This window comes from Anabrus simplex, chromosome 2 (assembly GCF_040414725.1).
Source record: "Anabrus simplex isolate iqAnaSimp1 chromosome 2, ASM4041472v1, whole genome shotgun sequence".
NCBI lineage: Eukaryota > Metazoa > Arthropoda > Insecta > Orthoptera > Tettigoniidae > Anabrus > Anabrus simplex.
The window spans coordinates 456,907,783-456,921,535 of record NC_090266.1 but is presented as its reverse complement, the minus strand read 5'-3'; the positions used below and the strand labels follow the sequence as shown (position 1 = coordinate 456,921,535).

General features: G+C 39.0%; 1 protein-coding gene across 1 annotated transcript in view; it reads right to left on the bottom strand.

The window, feature by feature from the left end:
- LOC136862884 (aldo-keto reductase family 1 member A1) overlaps positions 1-13,753 on the bottom strand; it is a 137,317-nt gene that overhangs the window by 11,017 nt on the left and 112,547 nt on the right. Inside the window, exon 5 of the mRNA XM_067139157.2 lies at positions 3,502-3,661. Coding sequence (XP_066995258.1) covers positions 3,502-3,661 — 160 coding nt within the window. The remainder of the gene's footprint in view (positions 1-3,501; positions 3,662-13,753) is intronic.

Here is a 13,753-nt window from a genome sequence, read left to right as displayed (position 1 = left end):
TTTCTCAGGGACAATACTCTCTTCAGAGGTGGTGGTGGATTATTGTTTCAAGAGGAAATACATCTGGGCAACCATCTTCATGAAAAGATTTTATTTGTACTCCTTACACTTGTATCCAACAGTTAGTTTTGTTCAATACAATAGATAACTGGAAGCATTAAAGGGGTTAAGACAGCAGGATTGCTTAACAAGGTATCTGACCAACCTAAACCAATCTCTTGTGCACAGCTGGATGAAGGCATGGATCCTTGATGATGATGATGATGCCTTTTCAAAGGTCAATAAAAACCTGTACAGACACTTTCTGTCTTGTTCTTGAACTTTAAATATACATGAGGTGTTTCCACGCTGTACATACAATGTGCATGTTAACATGGCTCAAAGTAGTCATGTACACTTGAAGGATAATACTTTCACCATCTAAAAAGCACAAGAACTTTCAGAACAGGACAACTAACCTGGATAATTTCAACAAGGACATTTCACGAAGAATAGTTTATGAATTTTATGGCAGAAGAAAATTCCCAATACTAAAAAAAATTAATAGAAGGAAAACAATTAATTATAAAAGTTTAGTATGTTCTATCTTATGCCTACTGAAGCTTCTACATTTAGCTGCAGAAAAAACTAGCAACAGGCAAACATTTCTCGCAGAAACTATTTTAGATAACATTCCATTATGGTGCCCCTATTTTAATGTGCCACTTGACTGAAGTGCATTGTTATTGTAAAAGGACGTTGTAACTCTGAGTAATGGGAAAATTGGCCAATGGCACTCCCAGCATGGTCCAAACCATCAGGACTGCTCTACTTCTCCACTGCGTGGCATTAACACCAGCAGCTACACGTTGCTGAACAACTCACAGAGCAATGGACAAAAAGAAATGTATAATGACATCATTCGGAAGGCAACAAAACTCTGTCTGAAGTAAAGGGGGGTGAAATTATCTCAGTGAGAGTTAATTCTGTCAGAAGCTTTATATACATTCAATTATTCTGGGACTTTCATACATCTGCAGGTTTAGAGGAACCCAAAATTTCATCCCTTAGCAGAGAAGTTTCTCTTTTCGGAAACAATTCTTTATATGTCTGCATCCGGCATCCATATCAACCAGATTCCTGGCTTTTTAGGTGAAACTGTTTCTAACAAGCCTCAGTCTCGTGAAGTCTCAAAAACCTAGAAAACTTCTGAGGAACATCCTTGCCTTCCAAGAACCCCTGTTTCTAGCAATCAAGAGTCTCAAGAATCTAGAGAACCCCTGAGTAATATGATTGACCTCCAAGAACCCCTAACACACCTCACTTGCCTTTTCCAATAAGATTCAGTATTTCCCTTTCACTACTTCCTGAGTTTATAACTTTCACTCCCACATATTCAAAGACATCATATCTTTCACAGCTTCATGTTCTGGTACTAAGTTTTCATACTTTTGTTTACTAGTAAGTATTTGGTTTTATCTGTGTTGATAATTAGACCTCATTTCTGGTATTCTTCGTCTAACTTCCAGAGCATGTAATGCCTTTGTCCTCAGCCAAATTTTGTACAAACAATGTCATACTCAACCTTAGAGAAGCCTCTTCCAGCAGAAGTGAGCAAATTTGAAGGCTGCTATTCTTAAATAGTGGGAAAGGTGTCAAATGACTTTGCATTTTACTACTATCGACATGTCCATGGATTCATGCTGATGTTGGTACATGTATCTTGTAATATTTCTCATTATGAATTAGTTATAAATAAGGTATATTATGTTATATTGCCTTGCATTGCTCAGTGATCAGCCTACACAGAATTGTGTTTAATAGAACTTTTATTGAAATATATCATTGATATCGTATTGATCATTTTACATATTGCAGTGCCACATGTACAACAAAGACTTGTCCAGAAATTCTCACAAGCAACAGAACCTTCACCAGAATTCAATCCTGAAGCATCATCCAGTACACAGAGAATGTGTTGACCAAACTCGAATTCTAAATTGGAAAGTTCAAAACAAGGTACATAAAACAAATTCGAGCCCTCAACCATAACACAGAATCTGCATTTGTCAACTATAAACTTGAGATAAGACACGAACATGCAGACATCAACACAAGCATGGAAATTCTCCATATCAATCCTACGGAGGACAACCTTAACATTCTAAAACAATATGAAATATATACTTTTACTATCTCAAAAGCACATCTCAATGAACAGATACAATTCAAATCACACAGATTATATGACGCATCATACATGATTATCAGTCTAACCACAATGTTGGTAACAAGCACATTACATTTCTGATAAAGGTCATTCCCAAATGGTCAGAAGGGCTGAAATGAGAACTTATTTACCACTAAAGGTAACAGTGAAGTTAGTATGATTCCTTGTAAATGTCAGACTGACCAAAATAACATTTACAAATGTGTAAATTCAGTTTGTTAATTAAATGCATTGGTCATTGGAGAGCAACTGCAGAGTTAATCAAATGATCATATTTTTCACTAAAAATAAACAAATTGAATAAGGAAAATTTTTCTCTGCTAATAACCCCTCTACTAGTGGACTAATATTGCTCTAATTTCATGGGAACCATTTCCAGGGCTGCTGATGGTGAGATTCGAACCCACCACTTCCTCCCGTGCAAGCATACAGCTATGCGGCCCACACCATGCAACCAACCCGTACTGCCTCTTTGAATGAGTAAATTAATTTAAACTCATAGAAGATGAATGGCAATGAACACTTTATTATTATTATTATTATTATTATTATTATTATTATTATTATTATTATTATTATTATTATTCATTCATTCAACTTCGCTAATCGGCCAACTAGGGACCACGATAAGCCTCATTTTACATTCTGGCATTTGTTCGTCTTTCGCTTGATCCACATCGTCTTCATTAGCTCACTGTGTTTAGCACAACGTTCTTCTGTCCATTTAGCACCAGTTGCCCGTTTTTCGTCCCGGAAAGTCCCAAAAGTCTTGATGGCTGCTCTGAAAAGATTTCGGTCTTGTGCATCTTCTGCTTGTAGGCCCAGTTCTTTAAGATCTTTCTTGACATTAACGTACCATGGCATTGCCGTTTTTGGTTTTGTGTCAAATATACTGAAGATACGTTTCGTCCATCGAGAGTCGATCATCCGTCGTATATGACCGTAGAAGCGAACTCTGCCTTTACGCATTGTGTCCGTGATCTTCTCTATCTTAGAGTATATTTCTTGCCTGGATTTTCTAAAGTAGATGCCATTTTTGTAGTTTGGACCAAGTATGGTGTGTAAGATCTTTCTTTCTTTCCTCTCTAAATCCGCAAGCAAACATTTCTCGGACAGGATAAGGCATTCAGATGCATACAGTGATACTGGTTTGATGACAGTGTTGTAGTGACGAATTTTTGTGTTCAGGGAAAATTATTATTATTATTATTATTATTATTATTATTATTATTATTATTATTATTATTATTATTATTATTATTATTATTATTATTATTAATGAAACTTGTTACCTGAAAATTTTGCTTGATTCGAGCAGGATTACTACTCTTAGGAATGACAGCAATTCCACGTTGTATAATATGCCGCAGAAGAACCTGAGCAGGAGTTTTGCCATGTTTCTCAGCAATTCGAATGATTACTGGATCGGATAGAGGACTCAGCTTTGGAATTCTGAGGACACAGAGAAAACATCTAAAATTAGCTTTAAACCCAAAATCAATGCAACAGCATACAGCATGATTTGAAGAGAAAAATGTCTTGCATATCTGTACTCTTTTGGATCCTAATATAAATTGGTTGATAAAATTCCATATAAATGAAAATGAAGGTGTTAAGGACAGACAGACTGTAACATTAAAGTGTCTAAGGTGGAAACTATGGGAGTTTCAAGATCATAGAGCTCAGAATATATAGTGTGTAAAGACTCTAAGGGCAAAAAGTTGTGTTAAATAAAATTGATTTTGATTTGTAAATATAAAACATAGCAGCCAGTTAGCCCAAAAAATAAAATGAAGCTTACTTTACAAGTACACGAACCACTTCAGAGTTAAATATTTTAAACCATAGTATTCCTATCATCAAGAAAGTAAGTGCAGGGTATAACAGTGGAATTAGGCTATTTTGAAAAGCAGCAGTGTGAACTCTGTATGGTTCTCCTTTTCTATTTCTAATTATTCCAATAACAAAAATTAAGATTTGATCTGAATTACAGAGAGAAGCAGTAGCGGTGATTAGGAGGGGCAGTCGCCCCCCCCCCCCCCCTCCTTTTGGAGAAAATACTGTATTTTTATATTCCATTTTAGCCGGCTGAAAGTAGGAATTATAGGAATTATTAAACAAAGTGGTCCACCTCTGTGGTGTAGTGGTTAGCATGATTAGTTGCCATCCCCGGTGGCCCAGGTTCGATTCCCAGCTCTGCCACAAAATTTGAAAAGTGGTACAAGGGCTGGAATGGGGTCCACTCAGCCTCGAGAGGTCAAGTGAGTAGAGCTGGACTCGATTCCCACCTCAGCCATCCTGGAAGTGGTTTCCCACTCCTCCTCCAAGCAAATGCCGGGAAGGTACCTAACTTAAGGCCATGGTCACTTCTTTCCCTCTTCCTTGTCTATCCCTTCCAAACTATCCATCCCCCATCAAGGCCTCTGTTCAGCATAGCAGATGAGGCCACCTGGGCGAGGTACTGGTAATCGTCCCCAGTTGTATCCCCGACCCAATGTCTCACACTCCAGGACACTGCCCTTGAGGCTCAGTCCGAGGGGAAAACCAACCCTGGAGGGTAAACAGATTAAGAAAGAATTAAACAAAGCAAATTTTACAAACACTGTAATCTTATCAACTAATTATTTACCTTATTTTCTTTAATTATTAACAAAAATTATTAGCAGAAATATGCACAAAATATCATTCATCCCATCTAACCGATTTGTATAGCGCCACTAGTCTAATTTTTTTGCTAAGGTCATGGACACTGAGGTATGATTCACCCACTTACCGCGGGTTTGTAGTCAAATACTAAATGATTTTAACTGTATAAACACGCTGTACTTCTCTTTAATTGTAATAAATGTGTAATATTGTTCCTTTCGCGAACGTTTTATAGTATAGTATTGAATTAAAATCTCAAAAAAACTATTATTACCACACTTAAATTGGTAAACCCTCAACCTTTTAGTCTCTGTCAAAATTCACTCAGAGAGTATTAAAAACTTACCATTTTGTAGCTTTTTTCTTCTGTTTTGAATAATAATAACAATGTTGTTGGCTTTACGTCCCACTAACTACTGTTACGGTTTTCGGAGACACTGAGGTGCCAAAATTTAGTCCTGCGGGAGTTCTTTTAAGTGCCACTAAATCTGCCGACAATAGGCTGACCTATTTGAACACCTTCAAATACCACCGGACTGAGCCAGGAACAAACCTGCCAAGTTGAGGTCAGAAGGCCAGACACTCAGCCCGTCTTCAGTTTTGATGAATAACCCAACCCCTACCTCGCCCGCTATATCCCACAAACCCGGGTACCATACTGTTTTTTGTCTGTATATTTTTTTCCCCCCGCACTTTTAATTTCCAATCACCGCTACTGGAAAGAAGTATTAGAATATTTCAGAATTTATATATAGGCAATTTTAAGATCTGAGGGATATTTATAATTCAGCCATGTGCTGAGGTTATCAAGTAAAGTAGCTGATATGTTCTGAAAGCAAAGGTGCTCAGGTGACATCCCTTCTATATGTTAAGTTTTAGAGAGTTGTTGAGTTGCGATTACCCTTTAAATATGTCCTATTCTGTTTTTTCTCACCTGACTTTTGATGTGTGATTCCTAGAGTCTCAAGTTCTTGCTTTTCGAGGCCTGATGTTTTATCTCATACCCTTGTACTTCAAGGTCTTCAAACTGTTCCTTTCTTCTAGTTCATTACATATTTGGCGCAGCTGATTGACTCACCTTTCTCCCAGAAGAAACTACATTTGGAAAGCACTCAAGCTATCAGGTCTCATTCATTTGCACAGTTGGATTGAGAGAGAGAGAGTGTGTGTGTGGGGGGAGGGGGGGGGGGGTACCACCTTCATGTCATGTGCTGCTAAAGCTCTGGTAAATGGAATGTTGAAGTTGATGTACAGGCAGCCTAAATGATGTAAAAGTAAAATGCCTGTACACAGTTGCTGACACCATACAATTATTATTAACTTAGCAAAAAAATTATTGAACTAACTAAAAAGTGGAAAAGATAGAGAGAGAAACAGAAGTGTGATGTTGCAAAGGAGTGCAGAATAGAGTCCATCACATTATAGACTTCCCTCTTCAAAAATCCAATACTAGTTAACCTGATGTTAACAAATACATCTTAGCATTTTCTAGATAATCACATGAACATACCATTCCTGAAGTGACCAGCTAATCTGAGCCAAGGCAGAAGAATTTGCAGAAAAGTTTGCAGTTGAAAATATTAAGACATGTTGTTGTTTGTTTGTGGTATTCAATGTAGAAATGATATTTATTTTGAAACCTTTTGTGGTAAGAGTACAGTCATAAATGGCCAATTTCATATCAGATTATGAATTCAAAATATATTCTTTTAATGTAGAAGAGCCTGGTCATTTTTACTAGCCAACTTAAGCAGTGTAGTTGCCGATGATCTTTATTAACGTCAGTGGAATTTGGGGGTGTGACTCCTGGACAAAATTCTGACACCCAGGCATCTTCTAAAATCTACGGTAATTGACAGGAACACAATATATAACATGACTAGCTGATGTACCCGTGCTTCGCTACGGGATTCTCAGAAAGACTGACTTGGTGGTTTTCCTAACTGAATTCAACAAAGGTCATTACAAAAACGTCAGTAGGAATGTAGCGATTGAAAGCAATGTTATCATGTAAAATACTCAATCAAATGAAAAACTGCACACTTTCTCACTTACAACGAACAGTACTATGGTGCCGATCTAAGAGTCAAAAATTCCAGAGCTGGAATAACCAGGTCGCAGACTGCCGTCAACACTCCTCTGTCATTATTCCGTTAAATATGCACACTACTCATTCCAATCAGTGGCTCAGAGTAGGGATTGTATAACTCGAATTCTATGATGAACCAGTGTGTTACGTACCAGATATATCAGAAACTGTATGAACCAGAGGAATGGCATGCTAAAGAAGAAAGTTATCTTACTCCCCAGCTACTTCCCACTAATATACAGGCAGGCTGTTACAGTCGGTACGACCAGGCGAGTTGGCCGTGTGGTTAGGGGCGCGCAGCTGTGAGCTTGCATCCGGGAGATAGTTGATTCCAACCCCACTGCCGGCAACCCTGAAGATGGTATTCGAGAGATAGTGGGTTCGAGCCCCACTGTCGGCAGCCCTGACGATGGTTTTCCGTGGTTTCCCATTTTCACACCAGGCAAATGCCGGGACTGTACCTTAATTAAAGCCACGGCCGCTTCCTTCCACTTCCTAGACCTTTCCTATCCCATCGTCGCCATAAGACATCTGTGTCCGTGCGACGTTAAGCAAAAAAAAAAGATGGTATTCCGTGGTTTCCTATTTTCACACCAGTCACACCAGGCTGTACCTTAAAGCCAAGGCCGCTTCCTTCACACCACTATTCATTTCCTATCCCATCGTCGCCATAAGTCCTACCTGTGTCGGTGCGACATCAGGCAAATTATAAAAAAACCTCGGTACGCTGCAGTAATCCTATCTATCAGGGATGAGAGGAAACAGAAGACAAAAAGCACATAACAACAAACAATGGTCAATGTAATGTTATTGTTGATAAAGTTTATGAGCTTTCTATATTGCAGGCCTTCACAATAGTTTTCTTTCGACTCTGTGATATTAGGGTGTCTTACAAAATTATTTATATCGCAGACTGTAGTTCCTTATTCTCAGACTATACATACCGATTTTCACTAAATTCTGTTTAACCATTTTCTCGTGACTCGGCCCTGATATGGACTTAGTAACAAAAATCCAAATTCATTAATATCTCCGATTATATGCGGTACGGTAACAATGAATAAGACATATGTGATCGGAAATTTAATAACTTCTTACATAACTACTACTAACTTATGACGTAACTAAAGTTATGTTAGTATGTAGTATTTATTGATACGACCACTAATAACATAAATAACTTATTTGAGAATTACATTTCAGACCTTCCCCTAAACTACCACTTCACTCAGCGTGAATAAAATAATTTTAGAATAAATTGCAGTGGTTCATCACCCGACATTACATACCGATTTTCATTAAATTCTCTTCAGCCGTTTTATCGTGATGCGTGTACAGACAGACAGACAGACAGAAATTACGGAAAATTAAAAATTGCATTTTCTTGTTACTGTGGACATGACAGATACAGAAATACCATTCTTTTCAAATTCTGAGCAATGTACAGACAAAACTCTTACTTTATATATATATAGATTACATTTCAGGCCTTCCCTAAACTAACATTTCACTCAGTGTGAATAACATTATTGATAGCCTAGATTATAGCGACCTATTCCCCGACTTTGCATACCAATTTTCGTGAAGATATGACCACTAAAATAAATATTTGACAATTAAATTTTAGGCCTTCCCATAAACTACCATTTTTCTCAGCGTGTATAGCCTATATTGTAGCGACTTATTTCCCATCTTTGTCTAGCGATTTTCATTAAGACACGACCAATAATAACATAAATATTTGAGAATTAAATTTCTGGCCTTCCCCTAAACTACCATTTCACTCAGCGTGATTAAAATAATTTATAGCCTAGATTGTAGCGGTTTATCACCCGACTTTACATTCCGATTTTCATTAAATTCTCTTCAGCCGTTTTCTCGTGATGCGTGTACATACATACAGACAGACAGACAGACAGACAGACAGACAGACAGACAGACAGAAATTACGGAAAAGTAAAAATTGCATTTTCTTGTTACTGTGGACATGACCGATACAGAAATATCATTCTTTTCAAATTCTGAGCAATGTACAGACAAAACTCTTATTTTATATACACTGACTGACAGAGCAAATGCAACACCAAGAAGGAGTGGTCAGAACTTTATGCCAATTGCAGGGTAGACTGGCGTCACTGTGGTATGCTCATGATGTGAAATGCGCCGCTGTGCTGCGCACGTAGCGAACGATAAATGGGACACGGCGTTGGCGAATGGCCCACTTCGTACCGTGATTTCTCAGCCGACAGTCATTGTAGAACGTGTTGTCGTGTGCCACAGGACACGTGTTTAGCTAAGAATGCCAGGCCGCCGTCAACGGAGGCATTTCCAGCTGAGAAGGGCAGGTTGGTCGCTTCGTCAAATCGCAGCCGATACCCATAGGGATGTGTCCACGGTGCAGCGCCTGTGGCGAAGATGGTTGGCGCAGGGACATGTGGCATGTGCGAGGGGTCCAGGCGCAGCCCGAGTGACGTCAGCACGCGAGGATCGGCGCATCCGCCGCCAAGCGGTGGCAGCCCCGCACGCCACGTCAACCGCCATTCTTCAGCATGTGCAAGACACTCTGGCTGTTCCAATATCGACCAGAACAATTTCCCATTGATTGGTTGAAGGAGGCCTGCACTCCCGGCGTCCGCTCAGAAGACTACCATTGACTCCACAGCATAGACGTGTACGCCTGGCATGGTGCCGGGCTAGAGCGACTTGGATGAGGGAATGGCGGAACGTCGTGTTCTCCGATGAGTCACGCTTCTGTTCTGTCAGTGATATTCACCGCAGACGAGTGTGGCGTCGGCGTGGAGAAAGGTCAAATCCGGCAGTAACTGTGGAGCGCCCTACCGCTAGACAACACTGCATCATGGTTTGGGGCGCTATTGCGTATGATTCCACGTCACCTCTAGTGTGTATTCAAGGCATGTTAAATGCCACCGCTACGTGCAGCATGTGCTGCGGCCGGTGGCACTCCCGTACCTTCAGGGGCTGCCCAATGCTCTGTTTCAGCAGGATAATGCCCGCCCACACACTGCTCGCATCTCCCAACAGGCTCTACGAGGTGTACAGATGCTTCCGTGGCCAGCGTACTCTTCGGATCTCTCACCAATCGAACACGTGTGGGATCTCATTGGACGCCGTTTGCAAACTCTGCCCCAGCCTCGTACGGACGACCAACTGTGGCAAATGGTTGACAGAGAATGGAGAACCATCCCTCAGGACACCATCCGCACTCTTATTGACTCTGTACCTCGACGTGTTTCTGCGTGCATCGCCCCTCGCGGTGGTCCTACATCCTACTGAGTCGATGCCGTGCGCATTGTGTAACCTGCATATCGGTTTGAAATAAACATCAATTATTCTTCCGATCCGACTCTGTTTTTTCCCCAACTTTCATCCCTTTCGAACCACTCCTCCTTGGTGTTGCATTTGCTCTGTCAGTCAGTGTATATAGATTATCAATATTTTTCAAACACTTACCAAAAAAATCATTCACATTCAAAGGAGAACTATATAGTTAAGGAAAATACCATGAGTAGCAAGTATAGATGGGCCTAAGCAATTACCTCTCATATATGCTTCCTCACCTCGTACTTCTCTCTTAATTATATAGATAACAGACATGTTGTTGTTTGTTTGTGGGATTCAAAGTAGAATCCGACCTGTTGGCTGAATGGTCAGCATACTGGCCTTCGGTTCAGAGGGTCCTGGTTCGATTCCTGGCCGAGTCGGGTATTTTAACCTTCATTAGTTAATTCCAATGTCTCGGGGGCTGGGTGTTTGTACTGCCCCAACATCCCTGCAACTCACACACCACACATAACACTATCCTCCACCACAATAACACGCAGTTACCTACAAATGGCAGATGCCGCCCACCCTCATCGGAGGGTCTGCCTTACAAGGGCTGCACTCAGCTAGAAATAGCCACACGAAATTTAAAAAAAGTGCTGGCATTTCACTCCCGTTTACTTCTACATCCTTGTAGGAAGGTATTGCAGGGCTGCTGTTATAGGAGCAATATTGTTTTCTTTTTATTGGAAGATCCACTAAAATGAAATGCAATCTTTCAAGTTTAGTGTTCTCTTTTGTTGGTTGGAATCAAACCCGTGATCATGGATTGGACACCACCACTGATCTCTGGAGGAAGTTAATGAGCCAGTGAACGATGGGTATGACCGCTGTAAAATTCAACATTATTATTTAATAATAATAATAATATGGTAACACGGTAATAACACTGTAATAACACGGTAAAATTGAAAGAGTTGATAGCTTTAAGTACTTGGGTGAAATAGTGCAATTGAAAACTAATGAAAGAGAAGCAAACAACACCAGATGGGAGAAGATGGCTGTGGCTTTTCGTAGTACATATCCTATATACAAGAAGAGAATCATCTCCAGATGAGCCAAACTAAGGCACTACAACACAGTGATTAAAACAGAATGTCTGTACGCTAGTGAATGCCTCCAAATAACAGGGAAAGCAGGACTGAGAGAAGCTGAGAAATTCTAAAGAAAGATCCTTCGCAAAATAATGGGTTCAAAGATTGTGGATGGACAGTATAGGTTGCGAGGAAGGGAAGAACTTTACCATGACAATCAAAGGCTGAGTCCGTGAGAATACAGAGACTTAAATACTATGGGCATTTATTTAGAATGGATGAGAAGAGACTAACGAAAAGGATTTTCACAATACTAGAGAGCAGACCTAAAGTGTCAGACAAATGGTTCTGGTAGGTGAGAAAGGATCTCAAACAGATGGGACTAAATTCAGAAGACATCTCAAACTGAGATCGACAAATTCCAGGGATTCCACGACGAACCAAAACTTAACCAAGGGTGGACGGAAGAAAGAAGACATGCTGCCAGAGAAAGGATGCTAAAGTTTTGGGCTGTGAAGAAGGCTTCCAGAAACATGTAACTGTTACCTAACGTGGTCTCTAATGGCCATAAATAATAATAATAATAATAATAATAATAATAATAATAATAATAATAATAATAATAATAATAATAATAATAATAATAATAATAATAATAATAATAATAATAATGGCCCAGAGTATTCAAAAAATCTTACAGGACATCTGGTTTTCTGAAGAAATTCCGGAGGATTGGAAATGTGCATTGATTCACCCACTTCATAAGAAAGGAGACAAATCAGATATTAATAACTACACAGGAATCTCTCTCCTCTCACTTGTATATAAAATCTTCTCTAAAGCTCTACTTAATAGATTAGAGAAACAAACAGACCACCTGATCGGAGATTATCAGGCTGGATTCCGAAAAGGGAGATCCTGCGCAGAACAAATCCTGAACCTAAAAACCATACTACAGATTCGCAAAACCAAACAAACAGTCATCACCTTTGTTGACTTCAAAAAGGCGTATGATTCCATAGATTGGCAGACCCTGTTCAACATACTAGAGGAATTTCAAGTCAACAGGAAAACAAGGGAATTGATTAAACAAACTCTGACCAACACAACATCAAAAGTTAAGTTCTTGGGAGAAATTTCTGAACCGTTCGAAATCAGAACTTGTGTCCGACAGGGAGATGGACTATCCCCACTACTATTCAATTTAGTTTTGGAAAAAGTGATTCGTGAATGGAGAAAAGAAACTAAAGGTATAAACATTGGCAGACTTCTTAAAGACAAAATTCACCTTGATTGCTTAGCTTTCGCAGATGACCTTGCGATCCTTTCAAAAAACAGACTAGAAGCAATCCACTCCATAGAAAAATTGCATGAAATAGCTGCAAAAACCGGACTTCAAATTTCATTTGAAAAGACACAGTTTATGGAAGGAACTAAATAAAGATTCGACAATCAACCATTAATCACCAAATGTGGAATAATTTCCCAAGTAGATAAATTCAAGTATCTAGGTGAAATTATTCAGCCAGCAGGGTTAAATCAGGAAGCTAACAAAGAAAGAACTGCTAAACTGCAAAGGGCTTACAAAATCACATGGAACAGATACAACAAAAGATGTATATCAAAAAATGCAAAACTACGGCACTACAATACAGTCATCAAACCAGAGGCACTTTATGCATCTGAAACACTGATCATTGGTGGCAGGTCACAAATGAAAAGCATTGAGAAACAAGAGAGGAAAATTCTCAGAAAAATCCTAAGACCAAAGTTCGAAAATAGAATTTGGATGAAAAAGAAACCACACAAAATTTTTCAATTCACAGAAAAAATCACAGATACCATCAGAAAGAGACAACTAAAATTCTATGGACACCTACACAGAATGGATAACAACAGGCTGACAAAGAAAATTCTAAATCTAGCTCTAACCCTGAAAATCTGCAACAATTGGTTAGCAGAAATTCATGAAGATCTACAAGAAATGGCTATTGAGGATGAAACCATTCAAGATAGAATAAAATTTAGAAGCTTAGTAAACAAACATAAATTTGCAGAGAAACCAACAAGAAAAAATACAGGCTGGAAAGGAACACGCAGAAAGGAACACAGTGAAAAAATGAAGAGATATTGGGAAGAAAAGAAGAAGAAACATTGTGCAAAATAAGTTCAAACGCGCTCCACAGTTGGGCACAACGAATCAAATAATAATAATAATAATAATAATAATAATAATAATAATAATAATAATAATAATAATAATAATAATAATAATAATAATAATAATAATAATAATAATAATAATAATAATAATAATAATGCGTGGCATCTGTATAGACTTAGTGGTGACCTAATGAGGATAAAATGAATGGCGAAGACATCATAAATACCCAGTCCCCAAGCCAGGGGAATTAACAGTATGAGGGGCTTGAT